This window comes from Globicephala melas, chromosome 19, assembly GCF_963455315.2.
Source record: "Globicephala melas chromosome 19, mGloMel1.2, whole genome shotgun sequence".
Taxonomy (NCBI): domain Eukaryota; kingdom Metazoa; phylum Chordata; class Mammalia; order Artiodactyla; family Delphinidae; genus Globicephala; species Globicephala melas.
In genome coordinates this window covers 36321622-36339548 of record NC_083332.1, presented here as the reverse complement: position 1 = coordinate 36339548, position 17927 = coordinate 36321622, and the positions used below count along the sequence as shown (strand labels likewise).

Sequence of the window (17927 nt, the reverse complement as noted above, 5' to 3'; positions counted from 1 at the left end):
GTATTGTTAATGTGATTTTATGTCAGTTCTCACATTGTTGTCGCAGTCATGCAGGATGGGTGGTGGGTAGTATTGTTCCATTTTACACTAAGGTTCAAAGACATTAAATATTTTTGCCCACTGGTACTCTGCCTGAAAGTGGCAGATGTGAGATTGGAACCCACAACATTCCTATGTTGAATCTCTTTGTAATTGTTCACGGAAGACAGAAGTAGAAGGAAATTAGAGACTCTGGATTGGAAGGTCATCTAGTCCCAAGTTTGATGCCCTGACAGCCCCTACTCTAAAACATCTTCCACTTTTTGTCAGAGTGGCCTTTCTAAAATGTATATCTAATAGTCTCTTTGCCACTTTAAAATCTTTTGTGTGTCTCTGTCCCACTCAATTTAAAGCTCATACTCCTAAGCTGGGCCTCTATTGCTGTTCTTTTGGAAGCAGATATGAAACATTTTGGAATGCAGGTTATTTATAAGGTTTCAACACCTGTAGGAGAAGGAGGACTGGTTGGAAACAGAATTGGACAGGAGGAGAACTACAGTGGAAATCTTCATCAACTCCATGGGGAATTCTGGGATGGGTATCAGAGTTGTCCCATAGGGGGCCCAAATGGCTAGGCCTTCATATCCCTGTTGTTATTGTGTGAGGGCTCCCTCAGGAGGGCTTGTTCCCTTGGGTAGTATGATTGCAGCTTAGACAGACACTGAAGGAGCTGATTGCTGGGGCACCTGGAACTTTAACTTGAAGTGGGAAATATGGTGGCACTGTCTGAATTTACCCCAGCAAGGCTCTGCGTGATCTGGTCAATTTAATACTATATTTTAATTGGTTTGATCCCAAGACTACTCCCAAGACCTCATGGTGTGGGACTATCCTTTAGTTTATGTCTCTTAAACCTAACATTTAGTAAGTGTTCAAATGCAATTGGAATGAAAGAAGGAATAAATGAGTAAGTAATTAATTTTGAAGGTAAATGTTACAATGCTTGGTTTCAGCCTATGGCTGAGGTTTTCAGTGTTACAGATATTCTTTAGACAAGTGTGTCCTCAGTGCTACCCTTGCAGATAGTCGCCTCTCTTTTACTTTTAGAATGATTAGGAATTTAGAACTGGGATGGGAGCAGGGTTCTAGTTCTTGACTGTCTTGATTTCCTTTGGTGATATGTAAAGGCTTATTGCACTTCTTAGATGCCTGATATATTTTAGTGCCATACTTTTTGGGGCTTAGACTAATAGGTTGGCTAGGATTGTGTTCCCTTTGTTATTTCTCCTACTGACTAGTAGGAAGAAGGAATGTTTATTTATTAGATGTATGAGTTCCCTAAACATGAACAATGAGCTAGTTAATATTACCATTTTATAGGTGAAAAAACAAGTTTAAAATTTAATTTGCCCCCTCAGTCAGGATTTTATGATGTTCTTTAGAGCAGCGTCCCCAACCTTTTTAGCACCAGTGATCAGTTTCCTGGAAAAAATGGGCGGGGATGCGGGAGGGAGATGGTGATGGTTCAGGCTTGTAATGCGAGCGATGGGGAGTGCAGATGAAGCTTTGCTCCTTGCCCACTGCTCACCACCGCTCACCTCCCGCTGTGCGGCTGCTTGTTTGAGGCCTAGGGCTTGGGGACCCCTGCTTTAGAGAGTAACTCCTATAGTTGTTCTTTTCTTTAAAAATATTTGTTGTCATTATTACAGAAATTATGTAAGTAAAATATAGAAAAAAATAAAATCAACTCTGGTTTTTCTACTCAGCTTTTTAACACTTCTGAGTATTTTTTGTCTTTGCATTAAAAGTAGCTTATAGGGCTTCCCTGGTGGCGCAGTGGTTGAGAGTCCGCCTGCCGATGCAGGGGACACAGGTTCGTGCCCCGGTCTGGGAAGATCCCACATGCCGCGGAGCGGGTGGGCCCATGAGCCATGGCCGCTGAGCCTGCGCGTCGTCCGGAGCCTGTGCTCCGCAATGGGAGAGGCCACAACAGTGAGAGGCCCGTGTACCGGAAAAAAAAAAAAAAAAAGGAGCTTATAAAAATATTTTATACTGTTCTTTAAATGATAGTCTCTGTAAATATAATGTTAAAACATTTTATTAAAATTTCAAATTTATTTCATATGTAAAAGTTAAAAATTAAAATTTATTAAATAAGTAAAATTTATATTAAAATTAAGTAAGTAAAATTTATTTATGCTACTCACACGAGTAGTATAATATAGCCCCCATGAATCTATCATCTACCTTCATTTGAAGTCATGACCAATCTTGTTTCATCTAACCCATTGTTCTCGGTTGTTTTAAAGCAGATCCCAGTTATAATTTCATCTATTTATATAAACCTAACCTCAATACTGTTATTACATCTTTTTTTTTTAAATTTATTTATTTACTTTTGGCTGTGTTGGGTCTTCATTTCTGTGCGAGGGCTTTCCCTAGTTGTGGCAAGCGGGGGGCCACTCTTCATCGCGGTGCGCGGGCCTCTCCTGCCGCGGAGCACAGGCTCCAGACGCGCAGGCTCAGCAGTCGTGGCTCACAGGCCCAGCCGCTCTGCGGCATGTGGGATCCTCCCAGACCAGGGCTCGAACCCGTGTCCCCTGCATTAGCAGGCAGACTCTCAACCACTGCGCCGCCAGGGAAGCCCTGTCACATCTTTTTGTAAAAAAAGCACAGTAATTCTTTTAAAAAAAATTGTATTGAAGTATATTTGATTTACAATGTGTTTCTGGTGTACAGCAGAGTGATTCAGTTATACATATGTATATTTTTCATATTCTTTTCCATTATGGTTTATTACAGGACACTGAATATAGTTCCCTGTACTATACAGGAGGATGTTGCTGTTTATCCATTCTGTATAATAGTTTGCACCTGCTAATCCCAAACTCCCAATCCTCCCCCACACCCCATCCCCCAGCAAAATAATTCTTAAACATCAAATATCTAGTTAACATTCACATTTCCTCAGTTTGCTTCATAAAAAAAATTTTAAAGTTAACTTGAGTTAGAACCACCCCCCCAGCCCTTTCCCCAGTCTGTTTGTTGCATTGGCCCTTACTAAATCTCTTTTAAAATCTGGGTTTTCTCTCCCTCTATTTTTCTTGCAGTTATTTTGTTAAAGAAATCAGGTTGTCCTGTAGTTACCCACAGTCTGAATATTGCTGATTACATTCCCAGCATGGTATTTTACATGTTCTTCTGACTGTTGTATTTCCTGTAAATTGGTAATTAAATTTGGGAGCTTAATCAGATTAAGGTTTTTTCTCCCTTAGGACAGTTTTACAGGTGGTGGTGTATACTTTTATTAGGAGGTTCATAATGTCTAGTCATCTCTATTTTTGTTATTTTTAGCAGGCTTTGTTCATTGCCTGGATTCATTGATTTGTTAGGGATTGGAAAGTGGTGACATTCTAGTTGTTAGACGTTTTTTATTAGTTGAAATAGTTCTGTAAAGGGAAACTTGCCCTTACCAACTGTAACTATCTGGTTGCCCGAAGTACAGTTTATATAGGAAGGGCTTGATTCTCTCTCTCTATTTGCCGGTTTTCAAAATGACTTGTTTCCTAGCATCCTCCAAATATGACCAATAAATGAGTTTTTTAATATTAGGAACTCATGTATTTTTAACATATTTGATGTGTTTGAATTCACTGAAAGTATTATTGATATTCATGCATTATCCTCTTTGGCCAGTGTAAACTTATTCATGTTGGCTTCTGAGTCCTTTTGACTGTATTCTTATTTGTTGTCTTTGTTGTGATTCCAGAAACTTGGAAACTGAAATATTCCAGACTCGTATGTTTCTTGCTTCAGACCTGGAAAATTAGCAATTTCTCTAAGAGGTCTTGGTTTTATTTTACTGGGAAATGGTATTTAGAGATTACCGACTCTTGTGTAAATAAATGATTAAGACCATTTAGGTTATACAAACAAACTTTATTTAACATTTCATGAAATGGACAGTCTTACTTCAGAGAACTGCAAAATGGGCAGAAGACAAGAACCTTTTATAGGGTAAAGAATAAAGAACAGAGACTTTGCTGGTGGTCCAGTAGTTAAAACTCCATGCTCCCAACGCAAGGGGCACGGGTTTGAGCCCTGGTCAGGAAACTAAGATTCCACATGCTGCCTGGCACGGCCAAAAAAAAAAGAATAAAGAAAAGACAAATAGAAAATATATGATTGGCTGGGACCACATAGTCAACCTTGTTAGGGGTTAGATAGCGGTTAGAGCACCCAGAATCGGCTTGGTGTTTGGGAATTGGCTGACTGAATATACTGTGTTTCTGGTCAAGCGAAACATTTACGGGGGCTCCAGAGTTATCTAAGTTTTGGTTTGCTGATGTTACACCAAGGGCAGGAACACTCCATTTTGGGCCTAGAAAGTTATTTCAACACTTATATTGTTTACTGATACTCAGTTGGCCATTATTAGGCCTTTCAGTGGACAAAGCTAAGGAGAAAATACACCATGATTTCATACTAATACTTCCAGTTTAATTTCAGGACCAAGGGATTTTTATTTCAATTCATTACCTAAAATCTGTCTCTCCTTACTTCCAGTGCAGAAAATTCCTGTTTTCAGTAATGAAAAGTCATTTGTTTTATTCCACACTCCACAGTCAAGAGTCTCAGATTATCTGTGACTCTACTTAACAGCACTGTGATTATGGAAAGTAGTTTACCATTTTTTGGTGGGGTTGGTGGGGGAGCTTTTAAGGTATATCTCACTAGAGATGTAAAATCAAGTTACTGTTTTAAAGTCATTTAAAATGGTTCTTCTTGGAATAGTTATGCCACACCACCAACTGGATATGGAGTTTGGGTTCATTGTTTTCATATTATTTTCAATATTTACAAAGTACTTTTAATAGTAATCTAATTTTGCTTGATACCATGTAAAACGTTTATTTCCCAAGTCAAATCTATAAAATGACTTTTATTAAAAGAGTAGTTTATGCAATGAGGTATCACCTCACACCAGTCAGAATGGCCATTATTAAAAATAAGTCTACAAATACTAAATGCTGGAGAGGGTGTGGAGAAAAAGGAACCCTCCTACACTGCTGGTGGGAATGTAAATTGGTGCAGCCACTATGGAGAACACTATGGAGGTTACTTGAAAAGCTAAAAATAGAGTTACCATATGATCCTGCAATCCCACTCCAGGGCATATATTGGCAGAAAACTCTTAATTAGAAAAGATACATGCACGCCCAGTGTTCATAGCAGCACTATTACAATACCCAATACATGGAAGCAACCTAAATGTCCATTGAGAGATGAATGGATAAAGAAGATGTGTGTGTGTGTGTGTGTGTGTGTGTGTGTGTGTGTGTGTGTGTGTACACACAGTGGAATATTAGCCATAAAAAAGAATGAAAGAATGAAAAAATGACATTTGCAGGAACATGGATGGACTTAGAGATATATTAATAAGAGAAAGACAAATATATGAAATCACTTATTTGTGGAATCTACAAAAATGATACAAATGAACTAATTTACGAAACAGAAAGAGATTCACAGAGATCGAAAACAAACTCACGGTTACCAAAGGGGATAGTGGAGGGAAGGGGGAGATAAATTAGGAGTTCGGGATTAATAAATACACCCTACTATTATATAAAATAGGTAAATAACAAGGACCTGTATAGCACAGGGAACTATACTCAATATCTTATGATAACCTATAATAAAAAAGAATCTGAAAAAGATAAACATATGTAACTGAATCACTTTGCTGTACACTTGAAACTAACACAACATTGTAAATTAACTATACTTCAGTTTAAAAAAATTTTTTTAAAGAGTTGCTTAGTCTTGTTAAAAATGTATTATATATTGAAATGGATTGAGTACTTGCAGCCTGTTCTTTTACTGCAGTTTTTATATTCCTGAAAATATCTTTTATTTTCATACATTTTTTTGACCATAGATCATTGTCAGAAGATTTGTTTCATTTGGAACTCAGGTGCCGTTACCTGAGTTCTTTCATGCTTGAGAATATCTTTCTTGTTTTTATTGGAAGTCCAGTTATCAGTAGATATATATATTCCCCCTAGTTTTGCAAATATTGTTCCCCATTATTCTTTCAACAGCATCAGTTACCAAAAGCTGCCTATCTTCCTTTGTCTCTCTCCTCCCTCATGCATTTTAGGTGACTAACTTTTCCTGCCAGCATCTATTCCTAACCTCAATATCCCTATGAATTTCCTTTTTTTAAAAAAAGAGAATTATTTATTTGGCTGTGTTGGGTCTTTGTTGCTGCGCACGGGCTTTCTCTAGTTGTGGAGAGTGGAGGCTACTCTTCATTACGGTGCACAGGGTTTTCATTGCGATGGCTTCTCTTGTTGTGGAGCACAGGCTCTAGGCGCGCGAGCTTCAGTAGTTGTGGCGCATGGGCTTAGTTGCTCCGTGGCATGTGCGATCTTCCTGGACCAGGGCTCGAACCTGTGTCCCCTGCATTGGCAGGCGGATTCTTAACCACTGCGCCACCAGGGAAGTCCCTGAATTTCCTTTTCATTAGAGTTTATTAACTTCGAGTGTATGCTGTAGTATTGATTATTCTGCATCAGCCTTTCTTGTGCTATGGTATACCTTTCATTCTTCCAACTCAAATGTTTATTTCAGGGATATTTTTGTTGTTTTCTTTGAATGTTTTTCTTTTCATTTCTTGTGGATTGAGATATTATATATTGATTATTAAGTTATCTTTTCTGTAAGAGTTTTGCTTTCTTAAGTGCCAAAAGTTTGCTTTCATTTCCTTCTGTTATGTTGTACTTGAACCTAATGTTTTGTTTTACCTTTTTGAGGACTTTTCTTTTAAAAAACAAAAACAGCTCCTATAATCTCTTCAAGGATATGGAATACTATTTGTCTGAACTCTTCTGTTTGTTTGTGTAAGTCTTTTGTTTCTTTTAAATTAAAAAATTTTTTTTTTCTGGGTGGGGGGTAAGTCTTTTGAAAGTATGTTCTTCACCTGTCTTGTTTGTTGCTTTGCTCTGTTTTACAGTTTCTTCAAATAGGTTCCAGGCTGAGTCTTTGAATTTTTGCTTGTCTTTGAATCAACACATTATTTACTCACATATAAACCATCTTGGGGATGCTTGAGGGTGGGGAAGTGTGTTGGGGTAGTCTGCCATGTTCTGTATCCAGGTTTGGTAATTGTTACCTCTTCTTCTTTGTTATTCTGCTTCTCCAGGATTCTCCTTTAACTCGATGGTTTGCTTACAGACATTAAAAGTAGCATCTTGAGCTTGGTTCCCTCAGCTCTGTCTCCTTTGCCATTTTCTAATTTCCATATATAGATCTGGGTCTCTAAATGGACAGTCTTCTTTCATGGCTCATCTGTGCTCCAGATTCATCACTTGAACAAAGGATAACTATGTGTGTTTTGGGACATTCATCAGTCCTAAACATTTTTATTTCTGGATTTATCAGTCCCAAATAGAAAGCTGCATTTAGCCCGTCATTTGAGGTACTGAGAATAAGCTATCTGACATATCTCTCTGGACCACTTCTTATGTGAATGTTTTGTTGAAAATGGATTTTTGTTTTTTCATATGAGAGGCTAGAAGAAAAATAATATATGAGAGGCTAGAATAGGAAAAAAGGGCTCTTAGTTCCACCATCTTTTACTTAGGAGTTTGACAGTTCTGTGCCTTTTGTGTTAAAAGTAACCCTTTATGTTTACTGCAAAAATTTTTCATGGTCTTTTCAGTATGTTAAACTGTTTTGAATAGGTACACTATTTTTTATAAAGTAACCCAAAGCATTCATACAGATAATACAGTAAAAACCTGGAATGCCTTTTTTTTTTGCTGTACGCGGGCCTCTCACTGTTGTGGCCTCTCCCGTTGCGGAGCTCCGGACGCACAGGCTCAGCAGCCATGGCTCATGGGCCCAGCCGCTCCGCGGCATGTGGGATCTTCCCGGACCAGGGCACGAACCCGTGTCCCCTGCATCGGCAGGCGGACTCTCAACCACTGCGCCAACAGGGAAGCCCTGGAATGACTATTTTTAATGGTTAGAATATGTATAACAAGTTTAAGAAATATGAAGATCCTACATTATTTGTGTGGTGGAGTATATGTATGTTTACGTACAATCCAATTATTCCAATTCCTATAATCATTGTAATGTAGTGAGTTACTGTCTTCAATTTAAGTTTTAAAAATCTGGTACTTTGTAATTATATAGAATCTTGGGCCTCTGAGGTCATCTGTTAGGCTAGATTTAGTAGTTTTCTTTATATAAATCTTGTTTTTATGTGAAAATCTCTATAGATGTGGTTTGTTTTCTCCTGTTTGTTCGGGGGTTTTTTGGCTGCACCAGGATCTTAGTTCCCCAACCAGGGATTGAACCCGTGCCGCCTGAACTGGAAGCCAAGTCTTAACTACTGCACCACCAGGGAAGTCCCAATGTGGGTTTTTTTCTAAGCTGTTTTAGGAGCTGGGGTTGATATTACAATTCCTCAGATAATTGCTGCTTTATCAGTATTCTACCCAAAGAATGACTTTTAAAGTATTAATAGAGGTAGGGATTTTTGATGTTTCTGACTGTGGAAGTTAGTTGACTACTTCATTTACTCATTACCATTTGTGGACAACCTTATTAGGAGTATCTTTATAACAAGCTAAAATAAACTGTTTGGGACTCTTTTTGTGAGGATTTAATATTCAAGTACCCTTCACATAATTAAGTCTTTATTCTTCCCTTATGTGTGCTCTCTAGGCCAAATAGTGCCCCATTTCCCCAACCATTCTGCATGATTTTCTGAATCTCTACCATCCATCGTGGATGCACTATTTTTTAGTGTTCCTCTTAATATGTGACTCTTAGATGAGAATATGTTACTCTAGCCACAAATCAGATTATTACAAAAGTATTGTAGAATGAATGCCTTTGATAAAGTTACTTTATTTTTAATAGCCAAAGATTTTGCTATCAAATTGTAAGGTGTAGTTAACTTCACTAAAAGGTTGTTGATTTTGCTAGTCTCCCCTGCCCAGTGGGTGTAATGGTTTGAACCTAAGGGAAAATGTATAAGGCTTAATCTTATGGGATCAATGAAATCTTATTTCAGCATCTTTGCAACCCAAGATCATGTTTTTAAAATACCACTTTAGTTTTAAAAGAAAACAGTTGCTCCTAGAGAAGGGTAGCATGGTATCACAGGAGGACTATTTCATTCACTTAGCAGCCATAAAACACACTTTCTGATTCTACCACTTATCCAGAAAATTATATGACATTTGTCTTTAGTCTTTGCAATCTTGATTAAAAAAAGAAAACAAAACAAACCTTGTCTGTAATAACATGGTGTATTGTATGTATTATATGTATATACTTCTTAGGGTTGTTGTGAAGATTGAGTTGTTGTAAAAGCAATTTTAAAATTATAAAATGTTACAGAAATAAATGCTAAGGATAAGGGATATTCATTAAATTCGGTGATCCTAATTAAAACAAAAATTTCTGGGGTTTCAGTGGCCATTGACAGTCTCTTGGAATGTCTTTCCTTTTTTTTTTTTTTTTTTTTTTTTTTGTGGTACGTGGGCCTCTCACTGCTGTGGCCTCTCCCGTTGCGGAGCGCAGTCTCAGCGGCCATGGCTCGGGCCCAGCCGCTCTGTGGCATGTGGGATCTTCCCGGACCGGGGCATGAACTCGTGTCCCCTGCATTGGCAGGCGGACTCTCAAACACTGCGCCACCAGGAAAGCCCTGTCTTTCCATCTTTTAGGTTGGTGTAAGAGTACCAGTTAAGGGCTTCCCTGGTGGCGCAGTGGTTGAGAATCTGCCTGCTAATGCAGGGGACACGGGTTCGAGCCCTGGTCTGGGAGGATCCCACATGCTGCAGAGCAACTAGGCCCGTGAGCCACAACTACTGAGCTTGCACGTCTGGAGCCTGTGCTCCGCAAAAAGAGAGGCTGCGATAGTGAGAGGCCCGTGCACCGTGATGACGAGTGGCCCCCGCTTGCCACAACTAGAGAAAGCCCTCGCACAGAAACGAAGACTCAACACAGCAAAAATAAATAAATAAATTAATAAACTCCTACCCCCAACATCTTCTTTAAAAAAAAAAAGTACCAATTAAGTCAGTACGCTAATTAACCATGATCTGGTTCCCTGACTCCTGCTGGCCTTTTTTCTGTTACTAAAATCCTTTATGTATTGTTTACCTTCTGTCTCAAATGCTCTTCCTTCATTGTATCTTTGGTTGTCGCCTAAATATTTTAAGTCTCAGTTTACATGTTACATCTTTAGGGATGGCCTCTCTGAGGTATACCCCCCCCACCGTCCTGTCAATATCATATAACCCTGTTTTCTTCATGAGTTAATATTATCAGAAATTGTTTGCCTGTACTTTTCTACTTCATGAGAGCTGTGGAACACATTGGTCTCCTCTGCTGTTATATTTGCTATACCTTGAATGGTATCTAGCATGTACTCAACAAATGTTTGTTAAGCCAGTTATTCTTGTTCTTTCAAGGGAGAGGTCTGGTTGGTTGGAGCATAGGTAATTCTTCTTAATTAATTTGAATTGGCTCTTTAAGATAATGTCTTCAGGGTTCCAGGGGATAGGAAAAAATAACCTATGATTATATAGATTTTAACTTTAAGATGTCTGAGGCAGTGTAAAGCTTGGTCTTACTTAACTCTCACATGTTCTGGATGGGGAAAACTGAAACTGAAATAAGTTAACTTAGCTGGCTGTGACATAATTATGATACAGTAGAAAGAGTATAGACTTTGGAGTTGGACTATGAATACCAGACTCCTAACTCATAGACTATTGGATTTTAGGCTCATGGAGTTTGTTTGAAGTGTCCACTTTCTCATCTATAAAACGGGAGTAATTTTTGGCAGAGTTGTTAAAGATTAAACCAAGGAAGCCCAGTCACATTTTTAGGCCAAAGTAGGTAGTTAAATATTTACTATTATAAAATTTTAATGTGGCATTTAATAAGCAAATGATTACTCTGCACATACATTGTGCTAAATAAGCTCTTTTCCTGACCTAAATGTGAAGTGAACACAACTACATAAATTCCCTTTTCTCATGCAACTTACAGTCGAGTGAGACATAGACAATAAACAGAAATTATCGGGTGGTGCTAAGTACTGTGGAGAAAAGTAAAGCAGGATGAGCGGTGATGGTGGGGCAGTTCATGTTGCTATTTTAGGGATGGTAGTTAGGAAACCTCTGACTGATGAGGTGGCTTTAGAGCAGAAACCTAAAGGAAGTGAGAGAACAAACCGCATGTAGATATCTAGAGTTTTCTAGTTAGAGGGAATAGCAAGTACAAACATTGGTAAATTTGAGGAACAGCAAGAAGCTCAGGGCCAGTACTGATATCAGACCAGTTCCTTTAGGGCCTTGCCCTATAGGCTATTACAGAGAGTCACAGTTATGTTAGATTTCAGGTTATACTTTTTAGGGGTTAAAAACAACAATGGATAGAAAAGTGATGCTCTCATGAGTCCAGTTATAAAATTGTCGCCTTACAACTTAAACATGTCATTTGTGCTGTTGTTTGGTGTTTTTGGTGTAGAGGTTGGTCAGAGCACACTGTTACATGGGGCTAATTACTGGTAGTTTTTCTTCTTCTCTCTTTCCTGCTAGTGCCTGTAGGAAACACTTTAAAAAATATTTAATTATAAAATGTTGGCACCTCCATCTCAATAATTCCTAGAACTCTTGTTCCAAAATGAACAATTAATGTAATTTGAGATGTTGTCCTAGAGATGAATTTTTTTTAAAAAAGAAAAGTCACTCTCAGCAAACTCATATTTTTGGTCTTTTTAGATTGTGAATCGGCACGGTCCTGAGGCAGACAGGCATTTATTACGCTGCCTATTTTCGCATGTGGATTTCAGTGGCGATGGTAAAAGCAGTGGCAAAGATTTTCATCAGGTATTTGGGGCTTACATAGTATATATATTCACTTAGATCTAATTGTTCCATGAATTGCATTTTGGGCATAGCTGTGTAGCAGACACATAAAGGATCCAAAAATAATCTTAGCTGAATGGCTAAAAGGCAGTGGGACTTTTCCTTTTCTTGTCCTTCTCTTCTCCTGCCTGACTGCAGACCATTACAGCTACTTAGTTCAGGTTTAGAGAGCTGGGAATCAGACCTGCCTGAAGGAAGCAGGACTGTGGGGAAGTCCAGCTTGACAAGTAAGTAAGGCAGAGAGAGGATCTCTTCACCTAGTTTGAGTTTCTATGGTTTGATTCTCAATCTGGGAACAGTTTGTCATGATATTACTCCTTATAGTTATCTTGTCAGTGGACTTTCTTCTGTAGAGGTTTTGGTTTAACACCTGTTGCTAATAGACTTTGGTAGTTTCAATAGGATTTTTAAAGAGCTGATGTAGAAACAGTGTACAGTATCAGATTACCCTTTAATGTTCTGAGCAATGCTGCTTCTATTTGTGCAAGAAGATGACTGTTAGTGCTAATGAAAATTCATTTGTTATTTTTAAAGACTCAGTTTCTGATTCAGGAGTGTGCGTCACTGATTACGAAGCCAAATTTTATCTCCACGCTGTCCTATGCCATTGATAATCCATTGCACTATCAGAAGGTTGGTATTCCTTTTATCTTTAGTGGTCCTAAGAATGTGATCTTTTATTAGGTTTTCTAAAAAGGCCTTAATCCTTGGCCTCATAATATCATATTGTAAATAAAAATTTCAGATACTTTCTTTGGAGTTTTTGTAGCTTTCTAACAAAGTCAAGGTGGTTTGATAATAATTAGAATCTTAATAAAACCAGATCATGTGAAGGCTTAAGCTTGTCAGAACACAGTTTCACAGCTGTTGGTAGCAGCACTACAGAATTGTCACTCCTATGTAGCACCATAATTGGGTAAACAGATGCTTTTATAAACTTTTTGAAAATTGTATGTTCTTATTTTAAAATAAAGTTTGGTTTGTTTCAGAGTTTAAAGCCTGCACCCCACTTATTTGCCCAGCTGAGTAAAGTTCTCAAGTTAAGCAAAGTACAAGAGGTAAGTGATTTAAGAAAAGAGATGTAGGCAAAATTAGAAATAAAACAACTATTTGACTCTTTGGTCAATCTAACCCTTCTTGTTTCAGGTAATTTTTGGCCTTGCCCTCTTGAATTCTTCCAGCTCAGATCTCAGAGGTTTTGGTAAGTTTCCTTTTCCCTAAAGATCCTATAGTGAAGTTAGAGTCTTTAAAACCCGTGGGCTTCTGAGTCTTGAGCCTCCATAGTTTAGAGAGTAAGATTATTTTCTTTTGGTCTCTTTTATGTATGTATGTATATGTACGTATGGTAAAAACATAAAATTTACCTTCGTAACCATTTTCAAGTGTATAATTCAGTAGTGTTAACTATATTCACATTGTTGTATAATGGATGTCTGGAACTTCTTTGTCTTGCAAAACTGAAACTCTGTACCCATCCAAAAATTCTCCATTCCCTCTCCTCCTCCTGCCCCTGCCCCCCACCGCCAAGTCCCTGGTAACTGGTCTTTTATTTTTATGCCTACCAGCTAGAGCTGTAAAAACATTAGAGGGTGAAGGGTGAGTTGGTGAGTGAGAATGATGATCACCTGTATTTTGATGATATGTGACTTCTTACCCATCGTGGTGCAAAAATAACTTGTGGTTTTTTATTTATCTCATTTCTAGCTGCCCAGTTTATCAAACAGAAGCTTCCAGATCTTCTGCGTTCTTACATTGACGCAGACGTCAGTGGAAATCAAGAAGGTGGCTTCCAGGATATAGCAATAGAAGTCCTACACCTCCTCCTCTCCCATCTCCTCTTTGGGCAGAAGGGAGCCTTTGGAGTTGGACAGGAACAGATAGACGCTTTTCTTAAGACGCTGCGCAGAGGTAAAAAGGAGTGTCTGTAGCCTACAAAAGATGATTTCTTTGGATGAACACACATTACAAAGGATTGTAGAATACAAATGAAGGCAGTGATTTACTTTTCTGTTAACTTCGTAATCTTTCAAGGAAGAGAGTATTTTATAATTTAAAATATGAAAATGATAAAAGCCTCATTATAGACAAGGTATAAAATGAAGAGCACTTACCAGCAATATTGTTATCTAAGTACAATCTCATTTCAGACTTGGTATATTTCCACGTGGTCAGATTTTTCCCTTTTAGGGAGACAGAGACTACAGTATTTGTGACATGCTCTCTTTAGTTTAAAATGTCAATCACTGTCAATCATATATCCACTTTACCTCTTGGCTGTTGGCATTGTTATGCTAAGATAACTCCTGGTTCTGTTGTTGCCATCCTCCTTCCTCTGATCCTTTTTTTAGAGATAGTGTTTAAAACAAATCTTTTATAGTGGACTAACCACTATCCAGTTTCACTCTTATTATTGTTTACTTCTTAACATTGATATAGTTTAATTTAAACTTCATTAACTTTCTCAGTAATAGGACGTTTTCCACTTGTCAGTGAAATAGAGAGAGACTGATGTACCAATTATTTCTGATGTCTTCCTTGCATGGGAATTGATAGCCCTTTTATGAAATTTTAAAGTAATATTTAGGGTGCAATAGATAATGGGATCCTAATAAAAAAACTAAAAATATACTTATGACCATTTTTTGTGACATAAGAACATTCAAATTTTAGAATTGGGGTTGAAGTCATAACTTGGGCTAGGCTAGCTGGATTGGAAAAACTGAATAACTTTGGTTTGAATATGGACTTGTGAAAACTCAGGTTTGAGAGGCTTTTAAAGAGTAAAAGAGGATAGTTTGTTATTAATCAATATAGCAGTTATAATTATCTTTTTCCTTCTTCAGATTTTCCCCAGGAACGCTGTCCCGTGGTGCTTGCACCACTTTTATACCCTGAAAAACGGGACATCCTAATGGACAGAATCCTGCCTGATTCTGGAGGGGTAGCTAAAACCATGATGGAGAGCTCTTTGGCTGACTTCATGCAAGAAGTGGGCTATGGCTTTTGTGCAAGGTTGGTAGTCAGACATTTTAAACTTCTGATTACTCTTGTGAAAAGCACAATGTAATTCTTTAAAGCAAGTTCCTAAAGATTCCTTAATGTATTATCTTTGCCTCAAGAATTTTGCTTCTAAATTTAATCTTCCACATATTAGTTTTGGTGGCAGCTATAAATGTTCTCATGGCTAAATTTCCATCTCTCCATCCTCCCTAGTTTCTCAAATTTAAGGATCAGAGGTTCCTAGCCTAGTCGCCATGGTAGGCAGTTTTAGCTTTTGAGAGGGAGGGCATTGAGGCAAGTGTTCATGGAACTTGCATCATTTCCCATCCATCATGTCTAATATGCTCTTCCCTGCCCGCACCCTCAATTTCCTTGCTGTACCTTGATTTCTACAGTCTTCCTTTTCTGCCTTTTTCATACCCTGCCTCTCACTTATTTTCCTCACCTGCCAGGGGCATAAAAGGAAATTGTTCCACCCTAATGGTAGCACATAGGACTGTGATATAGTGGATTGTTAATATTTTTCTGAGAATATGTTATTAAGGGCATTAATGTGCTTTGCTTTGACTTTAAGTGTAACATTTAATGTTTTTAAAACTCATACAAACCACATTTCCGCTTATGTTTGAAAGTGTATTTCTCGTGTGTGTATAAATGTGCCTGGCATAAAACTTTTGTTGATGCAAAGTGAAAAAGTTAAAATACATTTTCAGGACTTTGTACATATCAGAATAACTCTTGAGTTACCAGTATTTTAAAGAATAACTTGATTTATACCGAATATTGACATAATTTTATGTCTCTTTGTAGATACTACTGTTAACTCATATTTCCTTCTTCCATCGGTATTTTAAACGTTTTCTGTTTCCTTAAGTAGGTGGATTTTACACTCCTAGCTATGTGAAAGTAACAAGAAATGAAGCTTATTACTCTCTATGTTAGTAAAACTCTAGCGACTTCACTCGTTTTATATGAGTGTTTTATATGAGTGTTTCTTAACCTTGGTATTGAGGGTACCATTTTTTTTTTAACATCTTTATTGGGGTATAATTGCTTTACAATGGTGTGTTAGTTTCTGCTTTATAACAAAGTGAATCAGTCATACATAAACTTATGTTCCCATATGTCTTCCCTCTTGCGTCTCCCTCCCTCCCACCCTCCCTATCCCACCCCTCCAGGCTGTCACAAAGCACCGAGCCAATATCCCTGTGCCATGTGGCTGCTTCCCACTAGCTATCTACCTTACTACGTTTGTTAGTGTGTATATGTCCATGACTCTCTCTCGCCCTGTCAAAGCTCACCCTCCCCCCCCCCATAACCTCAAGTCCGTTCTCTAGGAGGTCTGCGTCTTTATTCCTGCCTTACCCCTAGGTTCTTCATGACATTTTTTTTTTCTTAAATTCCGTATATATGTGTTAGCATACGGTATTTGTCTTTTTCTTTCTGACTTAGTTCACTCTGTATGACAGACTCTAGGTCTATCCACCTCATTACAAATAGCTCAATTTCGTTTCTTTTTATGGCTGAGTAATATTCCATTGTATATATGTGCCACATCTTCTTTATCCATTCATCCGATGATGGGCACTTAGGTTGTTTCCATCTCCGGGCTATTGTAAATAGAGCTGCAATGAACATTTTGGTACATGACTCTTTTTGAATTTCGGTTTTCTCAGGGTATATGCCCAGTAGTGGGATTGCTGGGTCATATGGTAGTTCTATTTGTAGTTTTTTAGGGAACCTCCATACTGTTCTCCATAGTGGCTGAACCAATTCACATTCCCACCAGCAGTGCAAGAGTGAGGGTACCATTTTTTGAAGTTAAATTTCTGTTTCAGTATTGAAGAATGTCGCAATATAATCATGCAGTTTGGTGTTCGGGAGGTCACAGCTGCCCAGGTTGCAAGGGTTTTGGGAATGATGGCTCGAACTCATTCAGGATTAACAGATGGAATTCCATTACAGGTAGGTGTGGAAATAAACTATTTTACAAAGTGAATTAATGTCCTGCCCTCTTTATTTTATTTATTAAATTACAGTATGATTGTTCTACCAACCAGAGCTGAACACATTGAGTAGTTGGCTTTGTTTAATTCAGATTTTAATTCTACAGAGTATCTCTGCTCCTGGCAGTGGGATCTGGAGTGATGGAAAAGATAAAAGTGATGGAGCACAGGCACACACGTGGAATGTAGAAGTCTTGATTGATGTTCTCAAAGAACTGGTGAGTACACATGTAATGTTATATATTTATGATGTTAGTATGATATAGCCCAAAGAAAGAAAATTTTAATGAATAAAATGCCTAGCTGAATGAGAACTGCAGTGTTTTATAATTTCTGACTTCAAAAGTAATGAAGCAGGCTTCCCTGGTGGCGCAGTGGTTGAGAGTCCGCCTGCCGATGCAGGGGACACGGGTTCGTGCCCCGGTCCGGGAAGATCCCACATGCCGCGGAGCGGCTGGGCCTGTGAGCCATGGCCACTGAGCCTGCGCGTCCGGAGCCTGTGCTCCGCAGCGGGAGAGGCCACAACAGTGACAGGCCTGCGTACCGGAAAAAAAAAAAAAAAAAGTAATGAAGGGTCCGAGATAATTATGTACTGGAAATAGTATGCAATCAAACTCTAGCTTTGTTCATAATGAATTGTTGCTATGCAATTCTGAGTAGCACTGCTGAGGTGGTTTGGTAGGTTGTTAGTGTGTGGTTTTTTGGGGAGGATGAATATGTTACAAAGTAATGATTGTATGAGGAATTACTGAGGAGAAAGAAAGTCTTCTGAAATTTTTCTGGAAGGTGCAACAAAAACCCTGCCAACCTTCTTTATGGGATATTATTATAGGGATAAAAAAAGCCATACTTACCTTACTACTTCCACTTCTGAAATATCCATAGACTAAATAATTGGTACCCAAATAAACAACGTACCTCTCCTAAAATATTGAACTGTTAAAATAAAATATAAAAAAGTGAAACTTCTAGTTATTAAAAG

At 38.2% G+C, this 17927-nt stretch overlaps 1 protein-coding gene across 6 annotated transcripts in view; it reads left to right on the top strand.

Moving 5' to 3' along the window:
• CNOT1 (CCR4-NOT transcription complex subunit 1) overlaps positions 1–17927 on the top strand; it is a 102440-nt gene that overhangs the window by 30004 nt on the left and 54509 nt on the right. For all 6 annotated transcript variants that reach the window (XM_030848050.2, XM_030848047.2, XM_030848051.2 and 3 more), the window contains exons 3-10: positions 11793–11900; positions 12474–12572; positions 12929–12997; positions 13086–13140; positions 13644–13847; positions 14783–14951; positions 16778–16904; positions 17053–17163. In XM_030848050.2, the coding sequence (XP_030703910.1) occupies positions 11793–11900; positions 12474–12572; positions 12929–12997; positions 13086–13140; positions 13644–13847; positions 14783–14951; positions 16778–16904; positions 17053–17163 (942 nt within the window). The remainder of the gene's footprint in view (positions 1–11792; positions 11901–12473; positions 12573–12928; positions 12998–13085; positions 13141–13643; positions 13848–14782; positions 14952–16777; positions 16905–17052; positions 17164–17927) is intronic.